The sequence below is a fragment of the Euwallacea similis genome, chromosome 23, assembly GCF_039881205.1.
Source record: "Euwallacea similis isolate ESF13 chromosome 23, ESF131.1, whole genome shotgun sequence".
Lineage (NCBI taxonomy): Eukaryota > Metazoa > Arthropoda > Insecta > Coleoptera > Curculionidae > Euwallacea > Euwallacea similis.
In genome coordinates this window covers 2,561,716-2,581,207 of record NC_089631.1, presented here as the reverse complement: position 1 = coordinate 2,581,207, position 19,492 = coordinate 2,561,716, and the positions used below count along the sequence as shown (strand labels likewise).

General features: G+C 39.1%; 3 protein-coding genes across 4 annotated transcripts in view; 2 read left to right on the top strand and 1 right to left on the bottom strand.

Moving 5' to 3' along the window:
- The window catches only part of Smr (Smrter), a 65,211-nt gene extending 52,615 nt beyond the window's left edge, over positions 1-12,596 (top strand). Inside the window, exons 13-14 of the mRNA XM_066401823.1 lie at positions 7,586-9,713; positions 9,858-12,596. Coding sequence (XP_066257920.1) covers positions 7,586-9,713; positions 9,858-10,590 — 2,861 coding nt within the window. The 3' untranslated portion in view covers positions 10,591-12,596. The remainder of the gene's footprint in view (positions 1-7,585; positions 9,714-9,857) is intronic.
- A 482-nt stretch (positions 12,597-13,078) lies between these two features.
- LOC136416594 (uncharacterized) lies at positions 13,079-14,329 on the top strand. Its single transcript, XM_066401857.1, has 3 exons — positions 13,079-13,538; positions 13,592-13,693; positions 13,753-14,329. The coding sequence occupies exons 1-3, from the start codon at positions 13,398-13,400 to the stop codon at positions 13,978-13,980; spliced, it is 471 nt and encodes a 156-aa protein (XP_066257954.1). The 5' UTR covers positions 13,079-13,397; the 3' UTR covers positions 13,981-14,329.
- Positions 14,330-14,543: 214 nt separating this feature from the next.
- slgA (proline dehydrogenase slgA) overlaps positions 14,544-19,492 on the bottom strand; it is a 41,190-nt gene continuing 36,241 nt past the window's right edge. For both annotated transcript variants that reach the window (XM_066401835.1, XM_066401836.1), the window contains 7 exons: positions 18,765-18,829; positions 18,498-18,676; positions 16,973-17,147; positions 16,672-16,914; positions 16,332-16,617; positions 15,699-15,930; positions 14,544-15,571 (listed from right to left, as the gene is read on the bottom strand). In XM_066401835.1, coding sequence (XP_066257932.1) covers positions 15,725-15,930; positions 16,332-16,617; positions 16,672-16,914; positions 16,973-17,147; positions 18,498-18,676; positions 18,765-18,829 — 1,154 coding nt within the window. In that variant the 3' untranslated portion in view covers positions 14,544-15,571; positions 15,699-15,724. The remainder of the gene's footprint in view (positions 15,572-15,698; positions 15,931-16,331; positions 16,618-16,671; positions 16,915-16,972; positions 17,148-18,497; positions 18,677-18,764; positions 18,830-19,492) is intronic.

The following is a 19,492-nucleotide window of genomic DNA, read 5'->3' as shown; positions in this document are numbered from 1 at the left end:
TATGATTATACAGTGTGTTTATATGAAAACTTACCACTTCAAATATTGTAAAAACGGAAATACATATGAAAGTATTGAGCAAGATGGTGTTTCAGGTTGTGAGGGGGAATACCTTTGACATTTCCTGCGTAAACCTAATTGTCACCCATTACTATCCCTCTATCCCCACTTGAAAATGTTAAACAGTACCCCCTACCAAGTTGTACCTCGTAGTAAACGTAATTAAAAGTACAAAATGTTGATGGATTAAGAAACTTGATTTGTCAAAGTGTTTTCGAAAAATTAAGGAAAAACTGATACCACGATTTCAAGTACATGTTATCAATTTTCAAACTTCTTAGATTTTTCTGCATTCCTTTCTGTCCTACAAGTAAATAAATAAATGTTTTCCATGAAATGAGGTACATTCCATTCATAATTTTTGTACCGGAATTCGTTTTATAAAGACTTTGCCATTTAGGATTTGTTAAATGGTGTGCGATAGTATAACATTAACATCTCGATAAACGTGGTCTATTCTGTAGAAGAAACAGTGGAAATTGTTTTAATGTATGGTGTGAATAACCAATCTCCTCGGCAGACTGCTAGGATTTTCAACGAGAAATATTCTCACGAAAATATTTCTCATGTTTACGTACATCTACTTCTAGAAAAATGTACAAGGACAGGATCAGTAGCCAATTTAAAATGAAATCAAACGAAAGCATTAAATAAGGCTGCCACAAATGCCAAACAAAGTGTTAGGGCAATTTGTGGCTGAACTAACCACATCAATTAGAAAAGTCTCATCAAACTGGAATTTCAATTGGTTCTATTGTAAAAGTAACGAAAATACCCAAGTTCCGCCTATGCAAAATACAAACTCATCAGGTACCGGCTGAGGATGAACCCGAATCCGCAATTGAGTTTTGTGGGAGCATAACAGCACACATTACCACTCTCCCAAATCTTGTTAAAAAGATCTGTTCCTCCGATGAGTGCATATTTTATTTAAATGGTTTTGTTAACAAGCAGAATTGTCGTTATTGATGCGACCCAAATCCTCATATTTTTCGGCAAGGCTCTATTCAGTGGCGTCAAAACATTAATGAATGGACTGGAATATTGCGAGATACCATAATTGGATCATTATTCGTCCACGCTAACCTTGATAATGAAGTATACCTCAATATATTACAATTATAGTCAATTAATCATCTTATAACAGAGACGGTAGCTACGCAAGTAGATCTCAACTGCCATTATCTTCTCAGCGAAAATATTCAGCACTTTCAACAAGGCGGGGTATCGCTACATTATGTCATGTCAATGCGACAATGGCTTGATGGTCGTTTTCTAGGTAGATGGATTGGCAGAAGAGGAGCAATTGGAGGACCTCCAAGGTCTCCCGGTTTAACGCTTTTTGATTTTTTTCTTTGGGGTCATCTTAAATCCAGGTGTTCATAAATTAGATTCTGAAGATATTGATGAACTAGAAAATCGTGTAACCGCAAAATGTCGGGCCATTACTATTTGCACTTTTCAAAGGGTCCGACAGGAATTCAAAAGCAGATTGTATTTGTGTTTAGCATTAAATGGAAGTTATTTTGAATATCTAGTGACTTAAATGTGACAAAATTACAAATCTAAAAACGTTTTTCCTACACATTTGCTACGGGTAAGTTGATGTTTTTACCTTATTGATAAATAACATTATATTGACCCCTCTTTCGTTTTTCCTTGAATTTTCGAAAATGTTTTGCCAAATCGAGTTCCTTAATGCACCAAAATTTTATACTTTTAACTATCTTTATTATTTTAATATGAGATGCAATTCGGTGGGGGTCTCACTTAAAATATTCAAGTGGAGGTAGCGAGCTGACAATTAGGTTTACGCAGATAATGTGAAAAGTGTTCCTCCTCGTAACCTAGAACGCCACCTCATTCAGTACTCTTATATGTATTTTCGTTTCTACAATATTTAGGCTGGTAAGTTTTCAAATGAACACGCTGTAAAATGTGATAAGTTCAGATCTCCTTCGACCGCCCCGAAGTTTCTTCTTTCGATCAATCTCCAGTTCCTTTCTTCTGAAGCCTGGAAACTTAATAATAAATATAACAAACAACAAACAAACTATACACAACATAATAACAAACATAACAATAACAAAATAAATAAAATAAGTATGAATAATAAAGTAATAATTTAAGTTAAATTAATTAATAACTAACTTAATAAAATTATACTATTAAGGTTAACTGTTAGAATCGTTTTCAGTATGTTTCGAAACAGTCCCACAAAACAAATTGCTATTCTGCTCTTTCTTCTGTAGCCTCGAAAACCTCCAACTGCTGAGGACTGATGTTTCGAGTTTCCCCAATCAGTTTCTTCTGAAGTCTCCATTCTTATGTGTCGAGCTGTCGAAAAAAGTTGACAAAGTGTGTGACATATCCCCCTGTATAGATAATCCTGATCTCGCAGTTGTCGGACTCCGAACCGAAGTTTGGCAAACGCGAGATGAGATCGATTAAGTAACCTGACGAGGCGAGTGGAGAGTCGGAGTTTTTAGAAAAGTCAACATCCGCCATAACCCGTCGACAAAGTTTAAACAGAAGCGAATAAGATCCGCGAAGCGAGCGGTAATTGGAGAGAACACGCTACATAATCCTCCCTAATTAGTCGAGAAAATCAACACGGGAATTACCGGTTACATGAAGAAAAGCCGGCCCGGTTAATTGGTCTGGGAAACGGCGCACTTAGGATCGAAGTTATTAAGGGTTGTTCTATTGAAATGGAGGAATGGAGAAACTCTTCCAGAGGTCGGAGGTTCGCCTTATTAAATTTTTGGGAACGCATTGCGTACTAATCGTCCAACACGCGGAAATTTTGCTAATTTGTAAATTCGGACCTCAATAATCCCACCGTCTGATAATTAGTGTTATTAATTCCGATATGTTTGATTTCGGGTTTTGATTACCCGGCATTTTAGCGTTATTACTATCCCTGGGTTACCGAGTTTGCTGATGGTATTGCCGGTGGGGATTGCATTTTTACGTACATCGGCATTTTCCTAATTTGCCTAATGCCGATATGGGGGCATAGGTAAAAATATTGCCGAGTGAACAAAAATGGAAATAATCATATCAGAGAAGAAGAATCATATTAAAAAATAAATACTTCGCTTCTTCAAGCAAAGGCCTGAATTACATGCCGTTGAAGTAGAGGTACATAGAGTGTCCGTTTCTGAAGCTCAACCTTGAGGATTTCGGCAACCCTAAAAGATGTGAGGTTGGTTAAACTAACACAAAGCAAGGCTTCACCCTCTGCTATCAAAAACGTTCTTATTCATTATTTTGGTTTTTAATTTTGTGATAATCATCTTTCGCAGCTCGTTAATATCTCTAGGTACAGATTTATAAATGAATCTTCCATAGTTTCCTATAAGAAAAATAATCCAGTAGGACAAAATCTGGCAAACATGCTGGCCAACGTATGTCTCCAGTGCTCGAAATGACTACCAGCAAATATTTCGGACTCGAGTGGTATGAATTTTAAACGGATAATACTCGTGCGTTTTCAAGGCTCTCCACGCTGCCTGATGAAATATTTAAGTGGTTTTTTGAACAATGGAAACAACTGATTTGTTGGCATTTGCAAAACGAAACAGGCCGAAAATCGGTAATTTCTCAAATGACTCACTCATTGCACGCACCTCCGCCCCCCTTTAACTTAACATGACTAATAGCCATTGGAACAGATTTTCCGAATGACAATCAGAGGTTGTGGTGGATATGTCCCGAGAGGAAAACCAGTTCCAAAGCAGCGACAATTAGCGTTATTGCGCCCGTTTGACGGCGGATAAAGCGACAATTCTCACCGCAGCATTGCAAATTCGATAATTTTCCTAATTGGCCGTGTGTGACGCCGGATTATGATTTCAGTTGATTAATTATTGTGTTTCCAATAAAGTTGATGTCCGTTTTGTCAGACACAAATCCAGAACAGACACGTCAGTCAGCGTTTTAATTTCTGCACATCAGTTGTTAATCAGCACTTATTGAGACCGGATTAATTTTAGACTCAAATATTTGATGAGGGTTTAGGGTAAATAGGGGCTGTTGTTGTTCTGGGAACAATGGACTCTTAACTGAGCACAGAAGATTTTCGTTCAAATAGAGGGGATCGATTTACAGGTTCGTTTTGAAAAATATCAATTTTTGCCTGTTTGCAGCTCACGTTTCGGATTCGCATCTGCCATTGGCGTCAGTCATGCAAAATGCAACTGATTTGCTCATTAAACATTCAATTGAGTATTGATCACCTAATTTATTTGAAAGTTTGATTAAGCGAATTGTTTGTGTGTTGCGGCAACTTTTACCGTTTCCAATTTCCCAAATCGTATTTATTTTGCGGCCGTTTGAAAATTTAATTCGAATTCCTGCCCGTTTGCAATTTGTATAATAACCAAATTTAATAACGCGATATCAATGCAGTTTACCTTTTCGTTATTAAATTATGGGGATATTGCGAATTTGTCAAAATCGGAAAAGAACGGAGAGATGATTCGCCTCGGGCTCCGGGACGATGAAAATATCATTCCCAAGAGCAATTAAAAATAAAAGCAACGATCTTGGCCTTTCATTTGCGAAATTGGATAAACGGTAAACAAATGGGCGATGATTTTAAATATTCATACAGCACTCTTTGTACGTCGCCGTATGGCCGCGGGCGAGGGCTTGAAAATATCATGGAGGCCCCGTATAAAGGGAAGATGAGATGATTAATAAAAACGAGGCTGCATATCGGACAGGAAATGTGTTTTAGAAAGATTAAACGCCATTCTGTTGTATTGCCGTCTCAAAGTACCTACGCACACCTCCCTGAGGCTCAAAATTGCACTGGCGAGCGAGTTAAACAGTACAACACGTAAACTTCTATAACTTCAGTTACACTTTTTCAATTAAAACCGGGGAAAATTCAGATCAGTCTATAACTTCCGTTTCCTCCTGGATGTATCGTTGGTCGACTACCCTCACCCTCACCAGCAACATCTAACTTGATTCAAAATATGGGGGATCCACCAATAGAAATCCAGACGCACAGAGTGGTCCAATTTGGGGATGTACATACGTATTGGGATCTTGAAAAGTGAAAAGATACAGAGATGGTTGAATGAGTAAAGCTTTAGAAAATTTAATAAGAAACTCATGTCCGGTTTAAAAATTGTTTCAACTCGTATCGTTTTCCCGAAAAATGGGAAAATTCCTCGAAAAAAGTGAAAAATACTGATTAGTTCTCGTCGCTCAATAATTATCAACTTCTTAACTTTCCAAATAATAATCTTAACGAATTAATAATTAAATTTTTTTAATTTCACGACCTGTGACCAAGAGCGTTGCGCGTGCGTTATTGTAACTTTACAGGCAGTTGCCAAGAGGAAAAATGTCGCTTTATTTGTTAAAATTAGAAAAGAAAATTGTGTCTAAAAGGAAACGTAAAAGCGTGTTGATTTCCCCAGTAGACTCAAGAGTATACGATTGAAATTAGCCGCTCGTTATTTGCTTTAATTTCGCGCTAACTATTTAATTTTAACGTTTCCTCTGGCGAAACACGCTCTCGCAAGCGAGGCGTCTCACTCTGCAAACAATATTAATTAACCCAAGTGACATTTATTAAGTGAAGAGAAGGTTAACGTTATTTGCCTTAAGTTTATTAAAATATATGCCGATACCGAGTGGATGTTTGCCCAATCTCCGCTCTTATTACGGTATAATAAATTAAGTGAGCAAACAGAAACGATTGGAAATTGTGGAAGTGAAGGTCGGAAAAAAGGGTCGTATTAGGAGGACTGAGATATGTTTTAAAGTAGTTAATTTGGCGTTCCCGTGTAGTAGTGTAAACCCGCCAATTTCATTCCACTCCAGAGAAATAACAATCAGCCTAAAGCGTCCCCAAGGAAATAAAACACAACAATGTCAAAATTCATGCAGAAAATCTTTTAAATCGAAGCTTTCTCATCCGCGATGTTTTAACAAGCCGTTATGTTTGATTTTTCAGTCTCGGGAGAGATCTTGACAAAGAGATATTATGCGAATCCCTCTTAAATTAAGGAACAAAATTTAACCTAAAGATTATGCTAATAGGGGATGACTTCAGGGCCACTGCATTAAGTACTTGGGAAAAATTTATAGTTTTTTAACAGAACTATAGCTTCATTTGTACATTAATGCGAACATAACGTCATGTGTCAATTCTGCCGCTTGTCATGGAGACAATTGTTAACGTTTGTTAAATAAGGCTGATGTTGTCCTTGTTCTCTTTGCACAAAAAAAAGGTGGTCGTTTTTAGAAACAATTGACTTGCAGGTGAAAATGACAATGATGTTTAATTCTTTGAGCAAATGTGCGCAGCGAACAAGCGTCGATGCTGTGTTGCCAAGTAGACTTCCTGCAATGTTTACTAAAATGTCGAGATTTTTTAACTTCACCGACGTAATCTCTTACGATTAGTACAATCGGATTATTGTGTAAATTAGTTAGGAGCAACTTGAAGTTCGGCGAATTCTGGCTACAACTAATCCACTTCTTGACCCTCTCACGAACTGCGTCAGTCAACGGATGAATTTTTTTAATAACCTTAAAACCTATCGAAAACCCCTTTTCCAGGGGCTGCTATCCAAACACTGCGAAATCAAGCGCGCAGCATCAGGCTGCTCTTCGCCGGCGGCCTGTATACATTAAGAGAATACACACTTTTCTCCTAATTAAATTAAATATTAATATTCAATTTTGAACGGGGGCACGTAATGGGACGCTTAACTTTGAGAATTCTCTATTATATTAAGTGTTTCGGACATAATTGAGCTTCGGCCTCTGGGCTCTGTTTTCGTGCAAATTTGATTCGACGGCGAAAAGGAACTATGAATGTGAAAATGTCAAGTATGAATAAGGTTTATACGCAAATTCTTTTTAAAAAAGTTTAACACGCATAAAGTAAATTACGAAAAATTGAAAACGAAGGATTATTACTTCCATGTTTTTTGAAAGGCGATATTACTTTACATAATTTGTCTGATATTGACTTAGATAAGATACCAATCGTATTAAGCTAACGTGTCACTTACGGCACGAAATTGCACTAATAACATTACATTTTTCGTTTTATTTTTTGTGGGGACAGTTTGAAATAATTAACTAAACACCGTGAATTTTCTGGAATATTATACAAGTGACGAATTAATTAATCGATCTTTAGCTTGGTCGAGAGAGAGTGAGAGCGAGATAGAAAAAGAGAGCGAGGTAAAGAAAAGGAGAGAGATGCTCGTGCAAAAAAATTTAATGGTAAAAGTCTCTATAATCAAGAGAAATTTTCCTTAAGTTTTGGTTTTAGATTAATTTAAACATTCAGATTGTTCTATCCCAACTCTCAGGGTGGTTTCAAGTTAGTCAAAAGTCCAGTTCCGTTGGGCTAGTTAATTGATTCAACAGAGAGAAAGAGAGAGAGTTTAACCGGAGATCAGTTCGAGTTTAAACTCAAGCTACACATCCGGGCGTTAGTGCCTTGGGTAACGTTTAAGTTGATTCTTACCAGTAAAATTTGTTTCAGATAAAACAATTCAAGGCACCTGCGCAGTCTGCAACTCGCAACTGGGCCCCCAGCTGCACTCTCGACCTCTGCAGCCGAGCCAAGCAACGCAATACGGCCTGCACGAAGATCAAGTGGCCCCCAATTCCCGGGTTTGCAACACTTGCAGGTGCAAATGCGTCCGGTCCCGCTACACCCATTGTCCACTACCCACCTGCCCCAATGCTCGAGGGCGAGTGAAGCGTCTTCGTTCTTTTCCTTATCGCCTGCAAGATCTCCCTCCAGACGTGCGCGATCCCATTTTGGTAGAATTCCGCATCCCCAGTGGGGTCACCAAGTGCTGTTCCGCCTGCTTCAATAGAATACAGCGGAGACTGGGGCCTGTAGAAGAGTGGCCCGATGAAGAAGTTTCTCAGCTGAAGTCTGCCCTTACGGAGTTGGGAGCTAATTGGCAGCTAGTGGGGGAGAGGATTAATAAAATGCCCCATCAAGTACGGAACTTTTATGCTGCCAATCGCAAACGTTTAAATCTTGAAAGTTGCTTGGGCGATCGTAAACCCACACTAACAGATGAGGAGGAATCGGGTTCAAGCACGTCTAGCTGTGAGGAGCCGATGAGAGATCGTGAAAGACATTCCAGTGATACTACCAGCGCGGCAGAGAGCCCTCCGGTGATGCAAGGAGGGGGCCAAAACGCGGTTAAAAAGGAAGATTATGATTCGAGTGCGACTGAGACCGCTGACGAGGCGCAAACAGACCATTATCCAACCACCACGATAACTCCAGTGGCCAATGACTATCAGCCGCGCCCTGCCCAAAGCCCTCTTAGCGTGAAAGAGTTGGTGATGAACGTGATCGAAATTTCGTTGAACAAAAATGCGGGTGGGCAGCAGCCCGGAGGAGGAGTGCAAGGGCCAGGGATGGCCCCCACGATATCGTCTATATTGAATAACGATGCGAATGAAGTGACGATAGTGAGCGAGTACAATTTGAACAGTCTGCCCAATAGATCTCAGCCGCCCCACCAGTCCAGAGCGGATATTAGTTTGACGAAGTTGGCGAACACTATTGGGGCTACTATCACTCCAGTGTCTGTACCTTTACGTACCCAGCCGCAATCCGACTCAATTCCCAGTGGAAGGGACGATTTAGTGGTGGTGCAAGTGCCGGATAACCGAGATTCCATCCCTGAGACGTTGGACCTGAGCATTAAGAAACCTAGAGATCCAATGACGTCTTCACACCCTAAGCATTTGCAACCCCTGGTGCACAGGACTGACCCGTACATGTACCACCCCGAACGCAAAAGCCCTGCGTTTATCCGGACGTCCCAAGTAAAACTGCCTAGCCCCCAACCTGCTAATCCTAAAACTGGTTCTATTACCTTGGGAACCCCCATTATTAACCAACCAGCGCGGTACGCTGATGGAATTCTTCGACAAATTCCCGACAAAATGGGCTCGATCACTAAAGGAACCCCCATACATCCCTCGCATAATCTGCAACAAGACAAGAGAATGTTGGACTATTATGCGAAACAGCAGCGAATGCCCGCCCAACAGAACATGAACCAGCAGCCCCAGTATCACTACCCGCCTCAAAGAATCCCTTACGATCAAATCAGCTCCCAAAGACAGTTAATCTTTGACGATTACATGACGTCCCAGCAAATGCAAAACAGAAGGCAGGAGAAGCCCCAATATTACCCGACGAACAGTTCGCATAGAACGCCACCTCCTCAGCAAAGCCAACAGCGCCAGGGGGTGATTCAAAGACACACGAGGCCGCAGTACCATCCCACTCCTCCGGGACATGAAGCCTTGTCTACATTGGTGGAGTTGTCGGTTCAGCAACCGAGTCTGCCGGTGCCGAACGCCCCTCACGAGGGTTTGGGCAAGACCATGGCCGATAATATTATGGAACAGCCTCATAGGTTGCAGTTGTTGCAGCACCAGCAACAGATGAGGCAACAGCAGCAGCAGCAGCAGAGAATGGATGAACAGAGGAGGGTAGTTTATCAGCAACAGCCGAGACAGCAGGCCAGGAGTGATCCGAGCACCATGACCGCAGCTAGCCTTATCGATGCTATTATCACGCATCAGATCAATCAGACTGCAGAGGCTAGTCGAGGGGACGTCGTCCCTAATAGGTATGTTGTTGAAGTACAAATACATTCGTTAGCTTGGATTAATTCAATAGCCAGCGTTTGCTTGTTACTTAACCGTTAACCTAAAATTTTGCGTTGTACCACATTATTCAATTTCATGTTACTTTAATTGCTTCTCCATTCTAGGGAACCACCTAGAGCCGGAGATTTGCTGTTCCAGGGCTTCCAACGGGACCCTCCCATCAGTCAATCCCCTTCGATTATTAACGTTGACCTCGATGGCGAGGGAGCGAACAAGAACTTGACGGTTAAAGAGCTGACAGATTCGGTGATCAGCCATGATTTCAACACTAGAGCCGGGGCTTATTACCATCTACAGCAGCAGGAATCTGAGCAATGGAAACGACGATTGCAGGCGCAGCAGCAGCAGCAGCAGAAGGACGAGAGCAAACGGGCGGTCACACCGCACCAAACTGCACAACAGCCGCAGCAAGATGAGAGGCAGATAATACGGATTGCGCAATCGCAAAAGTATCACCACGAGCCGGTTTCACCGCCCGAGAACAATCACTGGTCGGATCAAAATTACCGGAGGTACCAACAGCCACCTTCACACATGTCTCCGCTGGATTACGTAAAGAATAGAATAGTGGAAGTGATGCGCACTGAGGACGATAAGAAGGACATTCAAGACGCTCACGCGCAAGATAAAGACCGCAGTGATAGTCCTGGGGACATGGTTATAGATGAAGAAAAGCACGAGAACGATTTTGGAACTCAGCAGTCTGCTGACAGTCAACGACATCCACAGGGGGGTTATCCGTACTCGTACGTGCACAAAGAGAATGACGGAGTGCGCAACAACGAGCCAAAACCATTACTGTCAGCGCAATATGAACCGCTCAGCGACGAAGATTAGCGGTTAAGGATGCGCGCCCTGACGCGCAATGGCGTTATTTTCTCATCGAAAGGGAGTTTGAAGTAGGGGCGATGGTTGGAAAGGGATTTGTAGGCGGCAAATGATGTATCCTGTGACTTTATTTGATGTAAATTTATTTGGTTGGTTAATGAACTTATACAGAGGCGAGCGCCATCTAATATCCAACAAAATAGATTCTAAAAATCACCTAGAAAAATTGCAACAATGCCACCTTCTTTTGTGTTAAGATAATAATGGGTGCTCATGTTAACTGGGTACTGGTAGGGGCACCGAAGCTCCCGGTGAAGCGTCCCGTCAAATTATCGGTTGGCAAAGACCTTAGACTGCATAAACCGATATATTTATTATTTTTTACTTATTGTAGAAAATGGCAGTTCAAAGGTCCTGGAGTCGCGTATCAAACCTTAAAAGGCTGAAAACCTTTCCAGATAAATCGAAAATAAACGTGTCAAAAAAGGGCTCACACGGAGCATCCGATTATTTGCGGACCCAAGGTAACTATGGGCAATTTACCGCAAAATGCGTGAGACGTGGTTTTTGTGCGTAACAGAAAGACAATGCGAACAGGTAAAAACCAAATTTCTCTGGTAATCTCTGATTCATTTGCGTGTTGTGGTGCCTGATTACAATCGCGCAAAGCGCTTTATGAAGTCGCACCACGGCGAGAGCCCTTCGCTTTTTCACGAGAATTTTGATTTTCTCTTGGGTTTTCCCCATAGAAAAACTGATTTTATTTTTTCGAAATTTTGTACGTATAATTATACGACAATTTCTGACATTTTTGTAAAGTTTTTCGTATCCCTTTTACCGAAAGGGGCTGATTTTTTTCGGAAAACCCTAATTACGTGGCTTCCCCTATCACAAGAAATTCGAACCATGTTCCCCAGGTGGTGGCATTTTCAACACATAAAAGTGACACGAAACAGCCTTTAAACGCCTAACGAGTTCTTGAGACCCTTCTCCCAAAATTTTTCTTATAATATATGTATATACAGGTCATATAAGTGATATTCTTAGGTTATATGGTATAAACCTTGTGTTTCGTTTAAGATGCCCCTAAGTGGTGATTGTAATTCGAGTCGAATGATTTACTTTTAAGGCTTAATATGTTCAAATTCAACGTTCGGGCGGGTTCTTTATTAATAAACAAATTTCGTCGAAAGGCCCGTTAGTGCTTCATTGACAGAAGTTGTTACAACTATGGGGTTGCGGCACGCGTCTAACGTCCATATATTGGTTTTTGTCGACTTGTAAATAGTTTGCAAATTTGGAGTAAAAGTACGTTTAAGTCGGAACTAGTTCTAGTTGAAAGGTATATTATATTATACGGTAAATTGTCTAATTTATTATAAGAACATTTTGGTTCGTATGCGGAAAGTAGTTTTTTGCATTTCCATAAGAAGTGCTAGTTAGATTGACGATTGTTTTGTACACGATGACCTAGAGAGCCCTGTTTATGTTGCGCTAAGTGCAATTTTTCATACCTTCTCTTTAAGTTCAGTTGGGTCAACTTCTGTAACCATCTCGGGGTTCTAAACGTGATGAAAGCACACTCAAAAACTAATTTCGCCCGGGGTCCCAGAGAAATTGATTCAACGGAGAGTCAAAAGACTTCGACATAACCGTAAGATGTAAATTTTCTTTTGCGTTTAGTCTGTATATGTGTTTTTTGCGGTATAACTAAGGAGAACTTGGGAATGTATATAACTAAGTCTTAAGATATTATAAATAATTCTAAGCGTAAACAAAGGGTTTCCCCGATTGTAAATATTTGTGAATTTTTTAATTTTTATCTGTTTTACAAGGTACATAATTTAAGTCTGCGCTTTGGCGTCTAACGTTTAGACGAACTGATAATTTTTCTACACTATAAAACAAAATGCTTCCAGATTTAATGTACACTGTACACGTCAATTTTCTTGGTTTGTAACTACCTTTCAGATAACGAATTGTTATTTTGTTGAAATAAATGAATATCAGTTGGATTTATGATCTTTCATTGCTAGAGCAGCATGTTTTACGGTGCTATCATTCACAACGTCACGCAGGACAAGTGCTTAATATTTGCTCAACTTCTCTCCTGAAGCTCATTATTCTCAGGGGTGCTTGTGCTGAAGCAAATAAAAAAATTAGAAGATTGTTAAGCCCTTTTTCGCAGGTTACTTCTCGTATAATACTAGATCATGGAAAACGCTGTTGGATCGCCCAATGCGAGTTTATGTGGGTAAAGTGAAAAACAATACAATACTGCAAAAAGATTAGGCAAGCAATTTGGTACTGAATCGAGGACAAGTATGTTAATTCAGGATTTAGTAGTAGAGGTGGCAGTAAACTGTAATTTTAAATCACAATTCGATATCCAGGTGATTTCATGTAGGAGTGGAGTGAACGCTCCGTATTTTCTTTTTCAAAAACTAAATATAGCCTTTTCAAGTGACCTGCGCCATCTACCTCTATATTAACAAGAGACTCAGTTAGAAAGCTCAATATCAAATCCTTCATCGACTTTAGTCTATTATACGCAATTTACAGGCATCTTTCAAGCTAAAAGTAAAATCAATACATTTCCCACGTGTTGCATAATAATTGTTCATGAATTACCCAGACTCAGTAGTGAACAAAAACCTTGGCAATCTACTGTCTTTGGACATCGATTCCTCGCAAATGTTCAGTTAATTTCATGCTTTAAAAATTCGTATCGCAATAATTACAGTGCTTCAGATTATGAAAATCTCTTCAATTACCACCAACTGTTAATCTTCAAATATTTATTGCGCCAAAGAATTATGGCTGAAGGTACGTACGAGTACGAGTGCATGAGGGCTGAACTCTTGGGCATCGAAAAGCCGGATTATGAAGATTTTATGAAGAAAAAGGCAGACGAACTGAGTACAAACGAAGAACATTTTGAAGCCGAAAACATGAAGGTTCAAGAGTTTAGATACTGCCAAACGTTGAATTCGTTATAAAAAATTTTCAGGAAGAGTACGCACAAAACGAAAAACTGTTCCATGCAACTGGAAAATTGGACGAATTGAATACCATTTTAAAGTCAACTCAGAGGAGAATCAACAATTTTACTGTTAATAAAATCCACGTAATAACCCACTATAGTAAAATACTTTAATTAAGGCGTTTTAGGCTCCATTTTCAAGATTTGTGAGATCGAAAATTGGCAGACCAAACGATGGGACGGCTCAGATGGAAGAATCCAATGACATGACGAACTGTGAAAAGATCGAGTCTTCTTCAACAAGCAGAAGAGATCCTAGTCAAAATCTAAGCACGATTGACAATATGATTGATAAATGTGAAAAAGCGCAGCTTGGCATGGAGCGCCAGAGTAAGCAAATGAAAAGATTCATGTAATGATGATTTAGCTGATTATTAGTGCTTAAGTAATCTACTTGTTTTTTGACAAAGAGTTTATGAGAAATTTTATTCTACAAACCTGTGGTTGTGTGCAATTGACTTTAAGCACTATTTTAAGTGTGAACGTATATTAACTTAAAACGAATAAACTCTAAAACGTGGGCAATAATCTTTTATGTGTGTGAAAGTCTTCCATATGCTAATTTTGAAGTTAAAAAAATGCCCAATGTATCAAGTATTGAAAGAAAAAATGTTAATATTTAGCATTATAGTAGATTGTTATTAAAAGGTAGTACACCACTTATCCAATTGATAAAGCAATACCCTAAAATTTATTATTCCTAACTAACACAGCAATGTTAAACGGTTTTTTATAACACAACCGTTAAAATATAAATTTCAGTGCCAATCTCTTCTTTTATTCCAACAATTCCCACTCGAAGAGCACCGACAAGTGAAGACCGAGTTAAGTACCAAATTCGGTCATTATCAATTCCCTGCTTAGATGTGCAGCTCTTCAATCCGCGACTCACCGCAATTTTTTCGGAACAAAAACCAACTTTAACATTTATGTACTTCTTTATTTAGACATAAATTTATTGTCTGAACATTTTCCTTAACGACACATCAATAAACATTAGGTAAGACGATTTCGGCCTAATTCATCTGTTGAAGTGCAATACTTAAATTAAACCGAAACCGGCCACAAGCGTATTTAACAAACATTAAATAAAAATCACAATAATTTCAATGAAATTTATTCAAATCACACCAGAAAAAAAAACATTTTTAAAAAATACTAAATGATAATAGGGGACTATTAACCGATAATTAACCTATTAAATCACAGGCTAAAAACTATCGATAACGTTCGCGATTAATCGAAAAAGGGTTTGGATAACTAGATAATATCATCATGACTTCAACAAAAAAACGGAATTTCAGTTTAGTATTTATTTGCAGCCCAGTAGTAATGCATTCAAGGAGGAGACCCATCTCTTTATCGGCAGGTGCACTTGGAGGCTTTGCATTTCACCTTCAACTAATAAATAATAAACCGACGAATCATTTTCAAAAAAACCTAAATTTCCACTTAAAACTTACAAAAAAAATAATTTAAAGATCATATACACCAATAACATTCATACACAAGTTACGCTGTACAATTTTTATAAGATATTTTAAGCGAAAAACACTATCTATCAACTGCACAGTTTGCGTGAAGCCAGGAATAAGCACTACATAAAAACCTCTCAAAACGACGCCTAATCCCTTAATGGTAATTGACTGTACGCATTAACCTTCATTGAAGTAGTTATACCTCCTATCCCCTAATAATCTCACTTTAATACATTTTTCTTTATCAGAAAACTAATGAGGATTAATACTACATAACCAGATTTTAGGCTCGCTTCACGCAGACAGGAGTTCCGTCTTAAAATTGAGAAAATGTGGGCTTTAATTCGACTTTTACCTACTTATTAATATCTACAAACAAGTTATGTCGTGGATGCGTGTGTGGCCGGACTACGTGGGGTGCGGCCCTTGAAGTACATATGATCGAGTCAGGGTCTTCTGAGGAAGGAACCTTGAAATTAAAATCAAGGAGAATTTTTTTAAATTTAATTCATTAAGGATATATGAGGCAGAAACAACTAACTTGTGGTTGAAAAATGCCTTCAACTACCTCACTTCTGTGATTAAAAAATACTTACATTTTACATCTTTGACGAATTTTTTCTTAAACTGGCACATAGTTGCCTTTCGGCGTGTACCAAATCTGACCAGTGGCCATGCGCCTCAAAATCTCCTTAGCTAGCAGTCTCTTCTCTTTCTTGATCTTCTTCAAAACACCTTTATTCTCGTGGGCTCTCCTAGAGAGGTAAGGGAGTACCTCGTTGACCGGCCCGTAGGGGATGTATTTGTAAGCAGAGTAGCCCGATTGGCCTGAAATTTAATGTGACACATGTACTCAAAGGTCTTGATCTTCATTTAACGTGTGAGGACATATAGTATGTATGCCTACATATTATATTATGTCCAACATTAAAAGTTCCTCAATGATGGGAGCACTGTACTCAGTCTTCTTGTAAATTTGCCTGGATGCTATCATCAATATATGATGCCTTATAGAGATTGAATTCATCCACTGGTTATTTGATATCTGTATTCCCCTCATGAAGAGTGGGCTCATAACAGATTTAAACGCCATAAAACTGCATAGACTACCAATCAACAGAAGGGTTTACCCCCTTAATCCTGAACTAAATGACTGAATGTATCCCAGAGTGATGAAACTTATAACCCTACTAACTGAAATAGTAACTAAATTTGTTATTCTATCTTACCTAACGGGAAGGTAATATAATCACACATGGCCAACAACTGGCCGAAGCAAATGACTTTATCCGATGGCTCGATTCCGAACTCCTTCATCTTTTCAATGGCAAATCGAACGGTATCTTCGTTGTGCGAGGCCACCATTATGGCGATTTTCTTGTCCTCGCCCTTGTCTTTGAACGCCTTAATTCTCCTCAGACACTCGGTGAGGGTCTTGTGGTACATCTCGGTGGTAGCTTCGAAGTTGGGATTAGTTGGGTCCGGATAGCCCATGGCCGCAGCTCGAGCTCTTTCCTTTACAGGCAAAAATCATTAACGTACGATCATTAATGTGCTCGGGCATCTTACCTGTTCCAAGTAAGCCCCTCGCACTAGCTTCGCACCAAAATAAAAGTTCTGACGTTTGGCCTGCTCCAAGTCGGTGGTGACTTCAGTCAAGGCATTCCTCAAGTAGCACTGGTAAGTATTAAACACTATGGCTTTTTCTTTGTTGTATTTCCGCATGAATTCCAGAGTTATGCGGGTAATGGCCGGCTGGAAATAGGTCTGTTCCGCATCAACCATAATGCGGACATCCATTTCTTGCGCTGCCTAAAAGTCAAGAAAACATTAACGGCATAAAGCACTTTTTAAATAATGTTTGAAATACCTTGACAATAGTATTTATCCTCCTAATCATGTTCCTAAACATCTCTTCTTCCTTGACGGACAGTTGGGTGATCAAGCGAGCCATGCGACCTGTCTTCAGGTCGGGAACGCGGAACGTGTTGCTCAGCTCTTGATTTTCGTCAATAATGCCCGACCAGGGGAACAAATGGAGAATGCTGTGTAAAACAAAGACAAAAACTTTATGTTTTCTTAAAATATAACAGAAATAATGTTTAATTCGTTATTAGCCTACGTTTGTATTAGTTATACAGGGCAAGGGACTAGCGAGTATTACCAGGAGCGTCAGACTTTTGGTTGGTAATAATGAGTAATCCTCTCAATAAACCTCTCAGTAGGCATTGAAGTGTGCACGTAGGGCGTTGATTAAGTCATGTACTATTAACTACCAAACATCTGACGTTGATATTAAATAGAAGGTGAATTTATCTAAGATATACTTCTGCTATTTCAACGCCTACTTAAGGTTTCTTTCATGATCACCCGTTACTTACTAACCTCTTCAAGCCAGTTTCACTAAAACATACGAAAATTCAATAGAGAGATTGATAACATTGAAAAATGCATGGTATGACGTAAGTTTGTTTTGGATTTGATAATTTGAGCAAAGCTTTAGATACCAAAAGAGAAGATGAATGAAACATCTGCTGACTAGCACGAAGATTCATAGTTAATAACTAATAATGCACAATTAGTGAATCTCTCAATTTCTTTTTTTTTTTGTTTTTGGGAGTGCAAAACTTCTCTTGAATTATCAAGACCGGAACTCTCTTCATTTTATTCTCGTCCCTAGAAGAGCAGCGGAAGTTCACGAAAGAAAATCGCCATTACTTATTACATTACATTAATTTCCATGAAATCCGCATTTATCATCCCCAAAAATTCCCTTCTTTTAATATGGTAACCTCTCCCGGTAACACTGCTTAATGCTTGCAGGTGTAGCCAGTAGACAACCAACCATACACTCAATGGTACTCCGCAGCTTCTTTTTTGGATTTAAATCGAAATATTTCAAAAAGTTCATGTATTTCCGTACTGCCAAAGCGTGCGTTAAATAATTTTGTAAAGTCTGATTTTTTTCTTATCTCCAAAACGCAGGATGTGATCCGAGACAGTTAAATTTGCGATTATATTCCTGTCTACTACTCGATTATGTAGACTCATTATTAATTAGGCCTTTATCTTATCAGCTACACACCCTAAAAATAACTAATCAAAGAGAAGATGCGTCAATGGCTCTTTACCTTATTAAACTAATCATCCTCGCGATCTAATATACGCCACATACGCCATTATTCTTTCAGGTAAAATAGAATGTCACCTATTGATAATTACGCTGATTTCCGGCATATGCATAAACATGTCGGAGGCACTTACCCATCAAGTGCATAAAACGATTAGTTACACGCCACTTGACGGCACAGCAGGAACCGCAATAATATTTACAAAGGATCATATGACAATGCACTTGAGCCTGAACGCGTGAAATTTTTTCTAATGAATCTTACCCTTCCTTATCGTAGGTGACTTGCGTCAAGAATTTCTTCAAAGATTCCTTATCCTGGATCTTATCGAATTTCGATTCTAGTTCCTCAGGTTTGGTGTGGTGTCTCAAGACATTGCCTTCACCACCAACAATTTCGGCCATGTACTGGCGAGTGCGCATAATTACCTCAGACAGTTGAAGCTAAAAAAAGCGTAATCTGAAAATGCTGTTCTGCATGAAATGAATAAATGAGACAACTGTAAACTATAAGAACGAGAGAAATACTTACCAGCAATTGAGGTCTGCCCAAAGCGGTAAGCTTTATCGCGGTAATGCCGGTGCCATAGGTAGCGCCTGAAACAGAAGAGATTTGGATTTATACAGCACCTTTGATTTGCTTGATCAGAGGACCGATAAGGCGCTACAAAAATTACAATCAGCCCCAAAGGGAGATCACAAACAACATTAAATAAAATCCTTGAAGAGATACAATTAGGCAAAAAGCGGCGGTTACCACAGCTTGGGTAACTAAGATTGCAGGGTTGGATTTACTCTAAAGAGATCTATAAATGGAGGTATGGATTTATTTCTTTTTCATCGCACGTGGAAGAAAAGCACATCATGTATATATAAGCTCAAAGGTAATGTGATATATGACAATTACATCAATGTCCTGTGAAGTGTAGTTGCTCAAACTTTAAGTGAAATTAATGTTTAATTAAAATTAATTAAATGAAACTAAATTAAATTAAATAAAAATGTGAAATTTCATTGACATCAATATAACCGGCTGCACAAGAATATAAAATGGCTCAACCATATCTTATTCACAAATAAGCGTTTGTGTTGCAGACGTGAGTGAGATTCAACGATACCTCAGACTTTTCAAAGACGTTTTTCATATTCGTGTCGGTTTAGTAGCTCTTTCCATGGAAATATTGCTGATTTTGCTACCATCATCGCTCATGCCTTTCTTTCATCAATAATGTTTTTATCTTCAGAAGATTCAACTAACAT